The 13,924-nt window shown below is 38.9% G+C and overlaps 1 protein-coding gene across 13 annotated transcripts in view; it reads left to right on the forward strand.

The window, feature by feature from the left end:
• The window catches only part of PARD3 (par-3 family cell polarity regulator), a 450,340-nt gene that overhangs the window by 150,300 nt on the left and 286,116 nt on the right, over positions 1–13,924 (forward strand). For 12 of the 13 annotated variants that reach the window (XM_017820200.1, XM_017820189.1, XM_017820193.1 and 9 more), the window contains one exon: positions 353–533. In XM_017820200.1, the coding sequence (XP_017675689.1) occupies positions 353–533 (181 nt within the window). Of the gene's footprint in view, positions 1–330; positions 534–13,924 lie in introns of all 13 variants that reach the window. The other variant, XM_017820197.1, reaches the window with a different exon arrangement.

Raw genomic sequence — 13,924 nt, forward strand, 5'->3', positions numbered from 1 at the left:
AAATTGCAGTGAACAGGCATCGATCCACACTCAGATAGTTTTCTACATTACTGGATGGGATGAAGTGGTTTGCTGGGGAAGGTGCAACCCTTCCTTTCCTGACTTGGTGCCATTCTTTCTGTGGCTGAGAGTGATGAGTTCTGTGTTCCATCAGAACTGTTGACCCTTTGTAGTATCCAATTAATGGCTGCCTTTCCTTGGGCTGATGATCTAGGCATTGATCAGAGCTTCTGCTGATAGACATTTCTCGCTCTTTGGCGGGAAGAAATGATGAAATGCTGATCTGCAATGACACTTTGATGTTGCTGAAAGTTGGGGTTTTTTTAACAGTAGATTAAATTGTCATTTGCAGCTTGTGGCTGTGTTTGATGAGCAAGATCCACACCATGGAGGTGATGGCACCAGCGCCAGCTCGACAGGCACGCAGAGCCCCGAGATTTTCGGCAGTGAGCTTGGCTCCAACGCGACATCGGCCTTTCAGCCTTACCAAGCAACAAGTGAAATTGAGGTCACCCCTTCAGTCCTACGTGCGAGTAAGTAAATGTTCTCGATATCTCTATGTGTTTCATCTAAATTTACGAAGATGCCAAGTGCTGTTACCCATTGATGCTGCTGGGAAAATGATTCATTATCTGTCCTTATCGAAAGCTGATCAGAATTGAGAAACTGCATAAATGCTTGTTGCATGCAAGTAAACAACCCTTTTCTGTTTTAATAAATTATTTATAAACTGCTTTTAGGAGCCATAAGCTCCTTCTGTGCAGCCAGTTTAAAACTGTCCTTACACTGAAAATCACAGCAAAATTTCCAAATGCAATTTCTGCATGGTGTAATTTTCAGTTTGCCAGTTTCATTCCATTTAATGAAGAAAATGGTAAAAAGAAACTAAAGATAGGAGCACTTTCTACTGAATCTGTCAGTGTTGCTAGGTTATGCTTGTCACCTTTCCATAAAAACACCTGCTAAAACGTACATTTACTGTGTTGCAAAAGTACACTTCTTTAAAAAACAGAAACCATAGCCAGGAACAAACCTTTGTTTTCTTTATTTCAATGTGGTGAACATTTGTTGCAAAACCATTTAGTAGGAACTGCTTATCACATATCTTGCTCAGACAGGTTTGGGGAATATTTCAGCTTTATTAAAAAGAAAAATCATGGAATGAAATTTACTGTGTAATTTTCATTGTTGTTAAAAGTACCACACAAACAAGACAATGTGGATAAAGCATTGTGCCCTCTTACTTGTAGTGTCTGTCATTTTGCTCACTGAACTTCTGAAGTAGTGACTCCACTCCAGAAAATTCTTAGCAGAAGTTAGTATCATCAGTCCTTTATATTCTACAGATACAGTGTTTTAAAAAACTATTTGTAATACCCAAGAGATTGCTTTTGTGTAGGTGTTCTTTTAATGGATAAAAATCTGCGTTTAAGCAATCAGGTAAAATGCAAATGGAAAAGTTACCAGTCTATTAAGTTTGAGGGGTTTTGTACCAGAATGTTTTCTGTAAAATTAAGGGAACAACATTTAACAATTACCTTAGATAGAGCTGAACACATATCTTTTCAAGCTATAACTATGCTTCATTGCAACACAGAATTAAATTAGGGAAAGGATTAATGGCAGAATAAAGAAGTATCCTGGAATTTCAGGACGCTTCTATTTTGCTGTCACTAGAGTATGCCACTCTTAAATGCACATCTCATTTCCATGCATATGCCAAAAAGCTGTCCTCCTGGGTTCTCAACTTAGGGGGGGTTAGAGCAGGCAAATGCATGCACATTTTCTCCTTTAGTGTGATTATCCAGTGTATTATACAATACATGAATGTTAGTGCATTAAAATCATATAGCGCAGATAAAATTCAGTGAGATACCGGACAGCTCACTTATCTTTGTGTCATTTTGGGAAATACATGGAATACTTAGCTAGTTCACTGATTGCTAAAACGACTAAGAAGTGCTTTGAGACCCTACAATACAAAGGTCTTAAGAAATACAGAAGACTTTTATAACTATTGGTAAGAATTATAGCTCTTTGACACTTTTTATAAAAGCATGCAAAAATAAAATACTTTAAACAATTTGTCATAAATATGTTATCAGAAATCAGAGATGTTCTCCTATCTAGCTAATTCTTCTTTTTTAAATGTTGACAATTAGATATATTTTGGTTCTAAATATTCCAAACCACAGGCTTAGAATCCTGGTCCCGTAATATTATCCCATATTAAACATACCTATTTCAAAAATTTCATTTAAATATACATTGAAAATGGAAATACTATCCTTATTGTATTTCCTTTATAACTTGTGAAGTGAAGCATAGCATACAAATGGTATTCTCAGTATTTCAAATAATTATCTTCTTACTGTGTAAGTTCTATTCAGCAAATAAAACCCATCCAGTTTTGCGGTAGATGCAGATCCTGATTATTACATGTTGACAAGGTCATATATCTATTAATTGGATTGGAGATGGGATACAAAATTGCTGTAATTATTGTAATTTTCTAGCTAATTGCAGGGTTGGCGGTGAATATTTTACTTCTAACAAATGAAAAACAGTATTCCGTCTGAAATTGGTTTATAGCATTTTAGACATTTTGTTTTACATCTCTGGTGCTTTTTGCTGGCGAGCTGGGCTCTGTTCCGCAGCCGTTCGCTCGCAGGAGCCGAGCTCTGTGCCTTCTGCTGCCACTCACCTGCACCCGCGGGGTCCGGAGCGGGCTCTGTTCTGAGGCAGCATCTCAGTGCTTTAGGCTGGGGCTAAGGGCCTGCTGAGATCTTCCTCTCTTTGTTCTGGTTGCCATGCTACCCCTTTTGTTTGTTTATAGATCACGCCATCCCTCCTCTCCCAGCAAGGGAAAGGTTAGCTAGATCAGGTCCAGCTGGAAAAGTAATATTCATCTGGAGTCCCTCTTTTCCCATGCACAAACACAGCCTGTACTTTGCACGTTGCGGGGGGGTTGCGTCAAATTGAATCTTCCCATACAAACATGGAAACAAAAATGAGGCTGGCCCATACCCCCTGTGTTGTTTTGCACTGTGAAAACACAATTCATCGACACAAGCAGTTGGTTTATTTATGTTTCTTATCTAGCTCTTTCTTTTTTACTGCTTTTCTGTTACCAAAGTTAAACTTCCTCTTGTATTTCATCACTTGAGCTGCATTTTTTTTCTAAGCAGACACTACACAAGGCATTTTTTGTGTTGTGCCTGCATGCTTTCTGGGAAGAGGTTGGAAGCTCACTGCAGAAGATTGTTAAAGCAGACTGATGTTTATTCCCTGCTGAAATATAAACTGGAGGCGCAGGTGAAAATTGCCAAACGTAATGAGCAATTTGGCAGATAAGACAGGATGTCAGGCAGTGACAGTTCAGCAGCGGGTGCACTGCCTATGAACCAAGTTGTTTGTTTCACAGTACTGCATTTAAATATTGTAAATAAAATCCCTTTCCAGCTACATGAGACATTGTGAAAAGGGTCATCTCTTTGTCTTGTTTTCCTTTTAAATTATTTAGCTTGTTCAAGAGCTAAGACCACCCTTGGTTATTTGTCTTGGTGTGATTGTATGTAACAAGTCTCTCTGAATATTTCAGCAGTTACAGTTAAAAAAACATTTTAATATATAACATTTTTTGGAAAACATATTAAGAGAGCTAGAGAGGTTTACAGAACTGATTCTTTTTCCTTTGTTTTTCTTCCCCTGGCCCAAAGTAGAGAAGTGTAAGAGTGCTGGGAGATCCTTTTTTCATTAGCTGTTTAATGGAAGGATATTGAGAAAATGAAGCCAGATTCTTCTCACATAGGCAATTTATTACTGGAGGCAACAAATACAAGTTGCAACAAACACAATGCCAGTTAGAAATAAGGAAAACTGTTTTCACCTTGAGAGCAAAACAAACTGCTCAGAGAAGTTGTGGCATATCCATGTCCTTGGAGATGAACAGAATTTGACTGAACATGGCCCTGGTCCTGTTTTGTGTGGAGTGATTGGACCAAATGACATCCAGAGATCTCATCTGAACTCTGTAATTCTGTAATTCCAAATATAATTATTAAAATTAAACTATTTGCTTCTTGAAGCTATTATTTGTAAAAGAAAATGAAGGTCAAGGTGAAATATTTAGCAGACACGTGTACAAGCCTGTTGTGCATGTAAAGCTTCCCAGTGTGATTTAGTATTGTACTAGTTTGTGCCAGTGTGACAGATCGGCTGCCTTTTATGAGACCGCTGCTTTTATTTGCAGGATGTCTTTAGTACAAGCTTCAGTTCCTTAAAAATGAGATATGGGCTAACTGTAAGGTTCTCCTAAAGGCTGGAGGGTCAGCATCTTCCCAGGACAGAGCAGCACTATAAATTACTAAGAGCTAGGTGGAAATCGTGCACTCCAGTGATATGTACGCGCAGGTGAATCGTATCACGTATTTTAGTAGGACTCGGTTTCATATTCTGGTCAGAGAAGCAGACTATGAAAAAAAGTCTAGATGAGAATATTATGAAGTCAGTGCACAGCTGGCTGTGAAGATGTACTAGAAGTGCAGAGGAGCAAAGAAATTGCTGCAGCTTCACATCATTGTTTACCCAGCAGCATGGCTGTTGCTCTGAGGTTCCCTGTGTGCAAGTTTGCTCTTACCCTGCAATCAGCATAAGTTTATTCCTCACAGGTAAGAGCATGCATGCAGACTTTGACTGGGAATTCATTGATATATTTAAGTTCATGACCTTGCTTGCCTTTGAATTTGTGTATCTCTCTCTGCTTTCTGAGTAGTTTTTAGTCTTTCACTGACAAATTAGTAGAATGTATCAAGTGTAGTCCCTAAGGGCTCTCTTAGCTTAAGGGCTGTTCAGTATTTTAATAAATCTGAACTGGAATATAAAGGATTGTGTAAAAAAGTAAGATGGAGTTTCTGGCACTTTGGATATCAATATTTCAATTCAGCATTGACTTGATACATTTTATAAACTGTTTTGAAATCAGTGAGATGTGCACAGTCACTGCATCTAGAAAGAAAACAGTAATTTACAAGGCAATACCAATGAAAGCAAAGTACACAATACTGCAACAAGGATCTTGACAATATATTGCATTATTATAGTGCATCAGGGCATTATGCTCTTCCATCAAAAGTCAAAGGCAAATGCTGTTGTGAGCTCACTGTTGTGAGCAGGAAGACTTAAGCTGGAGTGACCAGTTGTGGTGCCAGCCTTGGGGAAATTCTAAACAACTTGGAGAGAGCTAAAAGAGAGCAACAGGAGTAAGTTGCTTTGGAGACTGATGAAGCATTGGTAGGATCGGTTGATTTAGTTAAAGAAAGACAAAAATTGATGGGATCCAAGTCTTCATGTCTACCTAGAGAAGGACAGTTAGCATTACCTGAGAAAAAGCCATTTTTTGTAACCCTTAGGCCTAAAAAACATGTTTACACCTCACTTAGCAAGCCAGCATTTGTGGGAATGGTTCAGAGGTTCTGTGTGCTGCTGAGCACAGTCCTGCACTGTGCTCTAAGGCAGGAGGGCAACCAGCTGGTGGTGGCAATCTGTTCTGTTCCTGGCTAAGCCAGCCAGTTGATTCTTAACCACAGGTGAGCTGCTTCTTGAGGCCGTTGTAAAAATGTGTGTGTCTAAGCATCTCATAATTTGAGTGTTCAAAAAATTCAGTACTAAGCAAACCATTTAAAGGTGTGAGTGCATAAATAAGTGTGTGAATTTCAAGTACTTTAAAATTGCTCTTTTAAATATGGCACTTCACTGATTTGATACAAGTATTTATCTAGAGTCCCAATGCATATTCTAAGAATTAATTTATTTTATTAATCATTTATTTAATTAATATTTATAAGGTTTCAAGGTTTGGAGCACTCTATGTTAGTATGTTGGCAAAGAACTGCAGAGGTGAGTTTGTATTTGTTCTGGTTTCAGAAATGATGATGCTTTCAGCACTCTTTACAACATATGACCATTAGAAACTTTTTTGTTCTTGTTTATATCTCTTTGAGTCCTTATTCAGCTCTGAGACAGCTTTGTATATGGAAATAAAGTAATTTTCAAATGTCAAAGAACTAAGGAAGCAAGAGATTAGAAAAGGGAGAAAGAGAAAGATGAGTTCATCAAAACCCAGATGTTTGGAGCTTTATCAGATCAAGTTATCTCTAGGATTAAATAGCTGATTACAAAATATGGAGAAAGTAATCCACATTTATAATGAGAGATTAGGGCTTTACAGGTAATGCTTGCTCAAGCCAGTGGGAGGTTTTCCACTAGCTCCATAGAGCTTTGGGTCAAGTCAGCTTTCCATGAGGTGTCCATAGTTCAGTGAAGTTCAGGGAATGAAATCCAAAAGATTTCCTAACTGTCATTCCCACTTTTACTTCTTTGCCAGATTCTCTTATGTTTCCTTTACTCTGTTGGATAATATAAAATGAACCTCGAACTGAGGATTGCACCAAGCTGTTGGCATCAGAATAAGGAAGGTTTCTTATGCATTGGAGCTGGAGGAGAAGATTTAGCAAAGTCTGTTTCCTCACCTTCTTGTTCTCCCGCGGTCTGGGAATTCTTATCGCGTTTATCCCTATAGCTCTATCAAGGATGTGATTGTTTAAAAGCCAGAGTTATTGAATCAAAAAATCAGTACCAGGTGCCGCTTTCTTCCATGAGGCTAAATCTGATCTTTCTACAGCACAGTTCTGACTTGAATGATCTCCAGTTGGTGTTTTCTCCAAGCCCAGTGCTCTGCTGTTAATTTGGGATTGTTGAGCAGTTTAAAACCCATGTGTTTCTGATGAGACCATGACACGTTTGTAAAAACAAATGGATTTTAAACTGCTTGGATTTCTAAATTAACCTTTAATATCCTCAAATCTTCTCAGTATATCATCAAGCAAAATACTGTCGCTTCTATTAGGATTAAAAAAATCCCTGAACCCAATAAAGTAAAGATTTTTAGAACTTACTGGGTTCTCTAGAGGAAACCTGAGTAATCATGGGGCATTTCAAGATGTTATTCTGTATGGTGAAGACTTCTATCTACAAGTACTGATAATGGGGAATAATAAAAATACAGTATTGTATCTGATAACTGGTTGCATTTTGTACTGCACCTACAGAATATAGAACAAGAGAGATAATAAGGAAGGGTTATGAAGATGTGAAGTATTGAATTTGAATAGTTTAAGTAGTCGGGTTTGGATATTGGTCTAAATTTGACATATTAAATAGATTTAATGATCACTTGAACAACAAGCTATTATGGAAATCACAGCTGTATTCTGAGAATATTTCAATACAATATTCCAATACAATATTCCAGTAATGTGGTTTTGGTGGTGTTGCAGGGTTTTATTTTCCCTTTCTTTAAATGAAAGGTAACTTTTCCCCTAAGGGAACTGTGTTTTTTATTTACAAAAATGTTATGCCAATTTATCCAATCAAACATTACAGTGTAGCTGCTCAAGTCTGTTGTATTGTGGTATCATGGGTTTAATATCATTGTGATAAAACTAGTTGTTTCTTTAAAGAGTTTTGTCTTCGATTATTACACCTTCAATAGGTGTAATAACTCTTTCAATAGATAATTTCTTGATTGCTTCTCTGTTTCCTGTAATTTCATTGTAAGCAAACAAGAAGGAACAGTGAAGGCAAAGGAAAATTAATCTGAAATAAGTAGGGAATGCTTTTTTGCAGTACAGACAACCACCCTGTGAAATCTTCTAATTTATGAAGGAATGTGTACATATTACGCTTTTTTCCCCAACAGTTTTTAAAAACCTTATACAGTACTCATTCTGAAATGTGATAGAACACCATGCTTCAAGGCATCCTTAGTATCCAGAACCACCAGTCTGCAACAGTAACTGGTATCCCCCCCCAAAAATGGTGGGGGGCGGTTGTCAACTGACATAAATTACTTACAATTTACCAACAGGAGAGGATGCAGAGTTTGCCAAATGTACTTAATTATTTGCTCTGTCCTAAGCAGGCTGGTCTTATGGGAAGGTTGTTTTAGGGCTAGTGAAGAGTGTTGTGGTACTGGGGGCTCTGTGCTGTACTGTCTGCAAAGTTACCCTGTGTTCAGTGCATCAGCCAATGCATGGCTCCCCCTGCAACAAGCACGTGGATATTTCTGACCACAAGCCTAAGGCTTGCACTTAAAGTATATCCTTTATTAGGCTAAATATGTACTTCAGTGTGAGTATTGTTGCTTGCTTTTGTTCATAATTTACAAGGGATCTTCTTGCTCCCTTCCTTATTACATTTGAAGCACATGAACTCACATACTCTTTGTTTTCAGATGGGGATGTATTTTGGAGATAGTCCATCTCTTTGGGTGATTACTGGGAAAAAGTTGCTTTAAATTCCATGTCTTTTGACATGTTCTTTTGAGGAGGATGAAGCAGGGACAGATGGCTGCTAGTTGAATAGGCTTGTTTTTTAGTTTGTTTTTTATTTACTCTCTCATACACTTAAAAGGACTGAAACATAATCCTGAAATAAAGGAGTGGGTGAGAAATAACTTTCCATTAATTTACTGCCTTATTTCATACTTTAAAAAGAGACAAAATTTGTTCTTTCTCCCACCCATCTCTTGTTGTAAATCTTAAATGAATTATGTAAGTAAGACAAGTGCCAGCTTCAGAACTGCTGTGGGTTCATGTTCGGGACAGATTAAGCATTTCAGATGAGAATAAAACATATGTATTTGGAAGAACTTTCCTGTTTTTGACCCCTGGCACTGGATGCCATAGAAATGACAAGCTTGGCTTCAGTCCATGAACCTGGGCTGAACTGAGATGAGGCACGAGCCCACCACCTACTTTCCTGCTGGCACAGCTCAGCTTGGCTCAGTGTAGCTCAGTGTCCCTAACTATCTGAAGGCAAGGCCCCTCATCTGCCCTTTTCTGATGCTGTAGGGACAGACAGGGGCCCCCTTTGTGACACAGGTGCCACCTCGCTGGTGAGGGCTTTTACTACACAGGCTGATGCCAGAGTTTGGCTGTTTGGGCTTGGAGTGAATGTGAACTTGGGCTATGTTCCAGGGCTGCACTTCTTGCCTCTGTTATGGATTTAGGTAATTAATTCTGTCAATAGTTTTGAATTTACAGAAAGTGGAAGTGATTGTATGTGTGGGCAGGGAGTTGGGGACCATGTGGGTTTACAAAGGAAAGCAAAAAGTGGTGCTTAGGTTAAGATAAAAGGTTTGTACTACTGCTTTCATGCATACAGTAAAGGCTTGTACAAAGACAGCAAGAGCAAGCTTTTGTTAGCTTCCAAAAATTGTGCATATGAGTCAGGGACTAGGCTTCTCAAGCAAACTTTGATCAACCATTAAAACCTTATCCCGAGGGGTTGGATTTGATTCAGCTCTCTGTACAACACTGCTCATATTCACAAATGAAAGTAAAATAGGGACTCTTTTGGCAATCACTGGGCCACAGCTGATTCAAAGCAGACATGATGAGTGAGGTTAATACCAACAGACTTCAGGTTCTGCATCTGAGCTAAATGCTCAAGGCAGCCCAGTTTCTCATTCCTGTACAAGAATGAACACCTTCAGGGTGAGTTCATCTGACCTGCTTTACAGCTTATTTCAGGGTGAAATGGAACATGGCCTAGACTAGCTGTGCTGGCTAATCTCTATTGATGGGAGAGAAATGGAGTTGACCAGTTCCAAAATACGTCTGTGGATCCCATTCTGCCCGTGATTTAACTCCCATCATAAAAGTCAATTCTTAATGAAAGATTTTTTTAGAAATTTTTATTATGAAGTAGGATGTTGCCTTAAAAATGGTTATTTGCAGATTTGGAAGAGAAAATCTTCCAAAGGCTAAGTGGCATTTTACAAAGCAAACAACTTCTCAGTTTGACTCACAGAGCGATTTTACATGGCCCCAGGAAGTTCTTGCGCAGCCATAATTATGTTTGGGAAAGTATATTTGGGTCGTGGACAGTATGTCATGACTGCAGATAGTCCTGTGTTGGTGTTTCTTCAGAGTAAAATTAGGTTTGAGACAGTTCCATGGCATTTTATAGTTAAACCAGCAGTGTCATCTGCCTTCAGTATGACACTGGTATCTAGTCTCTGTATATATACACTGGTATCTAGTCTCTGTACTGCTCCCAAACTGGTAAACCTCTGCAAAGGAGTGGCTGTGCCTTTTCTTGCCATGCATTCTCTGACCTCAAAGCATAACAGGTGCCATGTGGCAGTGAAAAGCCAGCCTAAATGTGGAGGAACAAGCACAATGTGGAGTTAATGAGTACTGAAGGACCTGTCTTCGTGGCTCTATGCAGCTGAGTGTCTCTGTACCCTGTTCCCTCACACACTGTGCAGTGTCTTGATGTTATTACAGTCATCCTTACAGTCTTTTCTGCTGTTCAGGGTATCCCAGCTCCCTGTGGGCTTGGGAGAGGAAAGTTCTTTGTATACATGGTCCAGCCTCTGGGGAAAGGAGCATCCCTCAAATATAGGCTATTAAGGTAAATGTTTTTGCAAATTTGTGGACAGAATAATGGTGACCAACAACTGCTGAGACTTTTTCAAATGAAGTAACATTTGAAGGAATACTAGCAGTTCATTTCTACTAGACTATGAAAGAATAAAATTATGTTCACCAGTTTCTGACAAGTTAGAGAATGGACACATGTGCCTTGTTAACTAGTGCTATATAATATACAAATTAGCCTTTCAGTGTTTTTGGTGAGTCCTGACTTGATCTCTCCTTTTTTGGACTTTTTGGAGGTTTTCTGCATATGAAAGTTTTCTCCACCAAATATAAAAATGACATTAGCTTCTTCTATTCCAACACATTTTAAGCTCTGATGTTTAAGACCTTTATTAGATGATAGAGAGATTTTAGGTCAAGCACTGCCTGACTTTTACAATCATTTCCATCTGCAGGGTCTTACATAGTAAAGTCTTTTCACGTTTTATTTAAAATTTTAGTTTGGCTCTTGACTTATGGAAAAATAAATAAAAATGAAGGGCTTACTACGAGTGCTGCAGTGAAAAAAATATGGAACTGCTTTGTCAAATGAAATGCGTGACATTTATCCATGAGAAATATCCATTAAGTGAGTGAATAAAGTTACTGCTCTAGGTTGACATAGCAAGCAATATTTCTGTGAGTATTGTACATGTAGATGATTTACCTGTACCTCTAAGTTCATCTTTAAAGTAATAAAACACAAATGGGCAAAGTCTTCACGTAATCCTGCTTTCCCATAGCTCTTTGTTGTGTTGCTTAAAACATAACATTACACTGTAGTATGTATTTTCATTTCATCCACCCATAAAGGGTAGGGGAAAATTTGTTTGCAGTTAGTGCTGGTACTGAGATATTATTTCTAGTTTGTGCTTCAGCAGTGACCAGGGGTGCAAGACATGTGGCTGAAGGCTTGGAAAGATGGTCACTGCCAGGGTGCTGGCTCCAGGAGCCTAAGGAGGAGAAGCCATGGTTAAGCAGTAATGGAGGGAAGCAGGACAAAATTGAACTGTTTGAAAACCTATCGTCCAAAAAGTGAAGGGTGAAAAATCTTCAGTGAAACTGCAGCTGCGAATACTCACAGGTATTTGTTTATTGCAGCTTGGTCTGCCTATTTCTTGTGTTAGCCAAAGAGTTCATCCTAAACTGCATGTGTTGTGTCTTGGCAGCTCCTCTGTGCAGTAGTAGGTTGTGGTGGCAGCAAACCCAAAGAGCCCATGGAATATGGGAGTACCAGAACAGTGCCTGCTGGAGCCGTGTCCTCGGTGGCGCTGGGAGCGAGCAGCTGCCCTCCCAGGGGCTGCAGGCTGTGGGTTTGCTGAGGGGAGTAGGTCACCCGTGCTTGGAGTGTGCCCCAGACCCCAGGCAGGGGAATGGTGCTCAGGGCAATGGGAGCTTTGCTGGGCTCAGACCCCGCAGCCTTCCTGCTCCAGCACGTGCCCATGCTCGGTGCTGTGAGCTCCTGGAGGAGTGCAGTGCTTGTGTCTGTAATTTCCCTGTTGTATCAGAATTCTTATAGTCTCAGTGGCTGTGAGTTCAGGATAGTATTGTAATACTGCTATTTATGTGCTGTTTACCTGGTGTGACTTCTGGTGTACAAGCAAGCTTCTAGGAGTCTTCATTCTGTATTTTACCAGAATGATTTTGTGGATGTGAATTCTTTGCATGGGATTCCTATTATGGGATAAATTGAATATTAAATTACTCCTCAAACCCTCAAGGCAGTACATCAACTTCACTCATACAGAGCAATTTGTGCTATGCTATATGTACTGTGTACTGGCTTCAGTTTCTGAATTCTCCCAGGGCTAGGATTTTGCTCCATTCGTTTCCATTTTTCTTTTTCAAAGTCGAAATGTTTTACTAAGAGTGAAAAATATTTTTAATGAAGTATTTTAATTTGTTCTTGTGTTATGGGCTTGTATTTCACCCTCCCTTCATCGAGGTTTTGCCAGATGTTTTAAATATTTTCTGAGTACATATGCTTTCAAGGTTTTTCTGCAAATCCAGTTGTGTTAACAGGCACTGAGTCCTTGTGAATCAATGTTGTATTTTCTTCTACTTTATGCCACTCAGATCTGGCAGATGTCTTGAGTTCTAGGACAGGAGATTTTCAGTGTTTTCTGATAAAAGCAGATAAAGTTGGTACATAGTTAGAATTTCCTCAGAAAGGATCAGAGTTTGAGACGTCCGTGGGAGGAAGGCATTTCACTGACCACATGTTTTTACAGCATTTAGTAAATTTAGTACTAAATTTAGTAAATTTAGCATTTAGTAAATTTAGTACTAAACAATTAAATCCAATAATTCATCTTATGCCTGTATCAAAAGGGATGGCTTTTGTATTGAAAGCTGTACTCGTGGGGCTTTTTTTCACATTTTCTTTCCTTTTTATTTTTAAGTGTTTGTATATATAATATATGTAAAATGTAAAGAAATTCAGTGTTTCCTTGATCTTACCTTGGAAGAAGATCTTAAAGTCATAGTTTTAGCGAGATGGATGGTAATTTTCACTCAGAGATACATGTGCTTAATTCAGTTTTATTTTCCTCTTGACCAGCCAAATTAAATACAATTGTTTCATTTCAGTCATAACTATTTTATTACTTGCACTACAATATAAATAGTTTGCTCTGTGTTTCCTTCCTTGATTTTTTTCCCCACAATTTTTTCTGTCATTTGCTTTTAAGACATCTAAAGGGTCATTTTTGAACAATGAAAAGTGAGGAAATGTCAAAAGTAGGGCTGCTGATGGAGGCTCTTTGTGTGCTCTGTGCTTTCTGTCTGTAGTTATCAAGCTGCAGAACATGAGATGCTCAGCACGTGTGATGAGGATGAGGCTTTAACTCGAGAGAAGGTTAGCTGGTGACTTGATGCTCCTTCCTTCTGTTTCCATTTGCTGACTTCCAGATTGAGAACCCGGTGCATCTGGGTTAACTTGATGCCTCATGGAAATTTTAGAAAGGAGACAACCACTTCGTTTCAGCCTGTGATCAGAAACAGAAGGAGAATGGAAAAGAGAAGGCATGAAAAATTAAAGAACAAAGAAGCATGGATTAGAAAAGCGGCTGGGGGTTGGGGTGGAGGGGGGGGGAGGAATGAGCTAGTGGCAGGGAATGCTTACCTCCCTGGGGACAAATAAAAATACATAACCGTTTCCTTGATGTTACTTTGCTTTATAAACAATTACCCCAGGACCCATGTAAAATGATGTATGACTATGGGAGAGAAAGTGAGTAGGTTTCTGCTGCCCTCCCTCTCACCCTTTCTTTCTCTTTGCAAAATTCTTGGTAGAACCTGAGACCTGGTCCATGCCAGAAACTGAAGAAAAAACAAAAATAAGGTTGAAGACATGAAAAAGAAGGATAATCCCATATGATTACACTTTTGTTATTTCTCAAGTGTTAATCACAAAATGAAAAATGGTAGTGTGTAATCTT

The sequence above is a fragment of the Lepidothrix coronata genome, unplaced genomic scaffold (genome assembly GCF_001604755.1).
Source record: "Lepidothrix coronata isolate B3197 unplaced genomic scaffold, Lepidothrix_coronata-1.0 Scaffold80, whole genome shotgun sequence".
Lineage (NCBI taxonomy): Eukaryota > Metazoa > Chordata > Aves > Passeriformes > Pipridae > Lepidothrix > Lepidothrix coronata.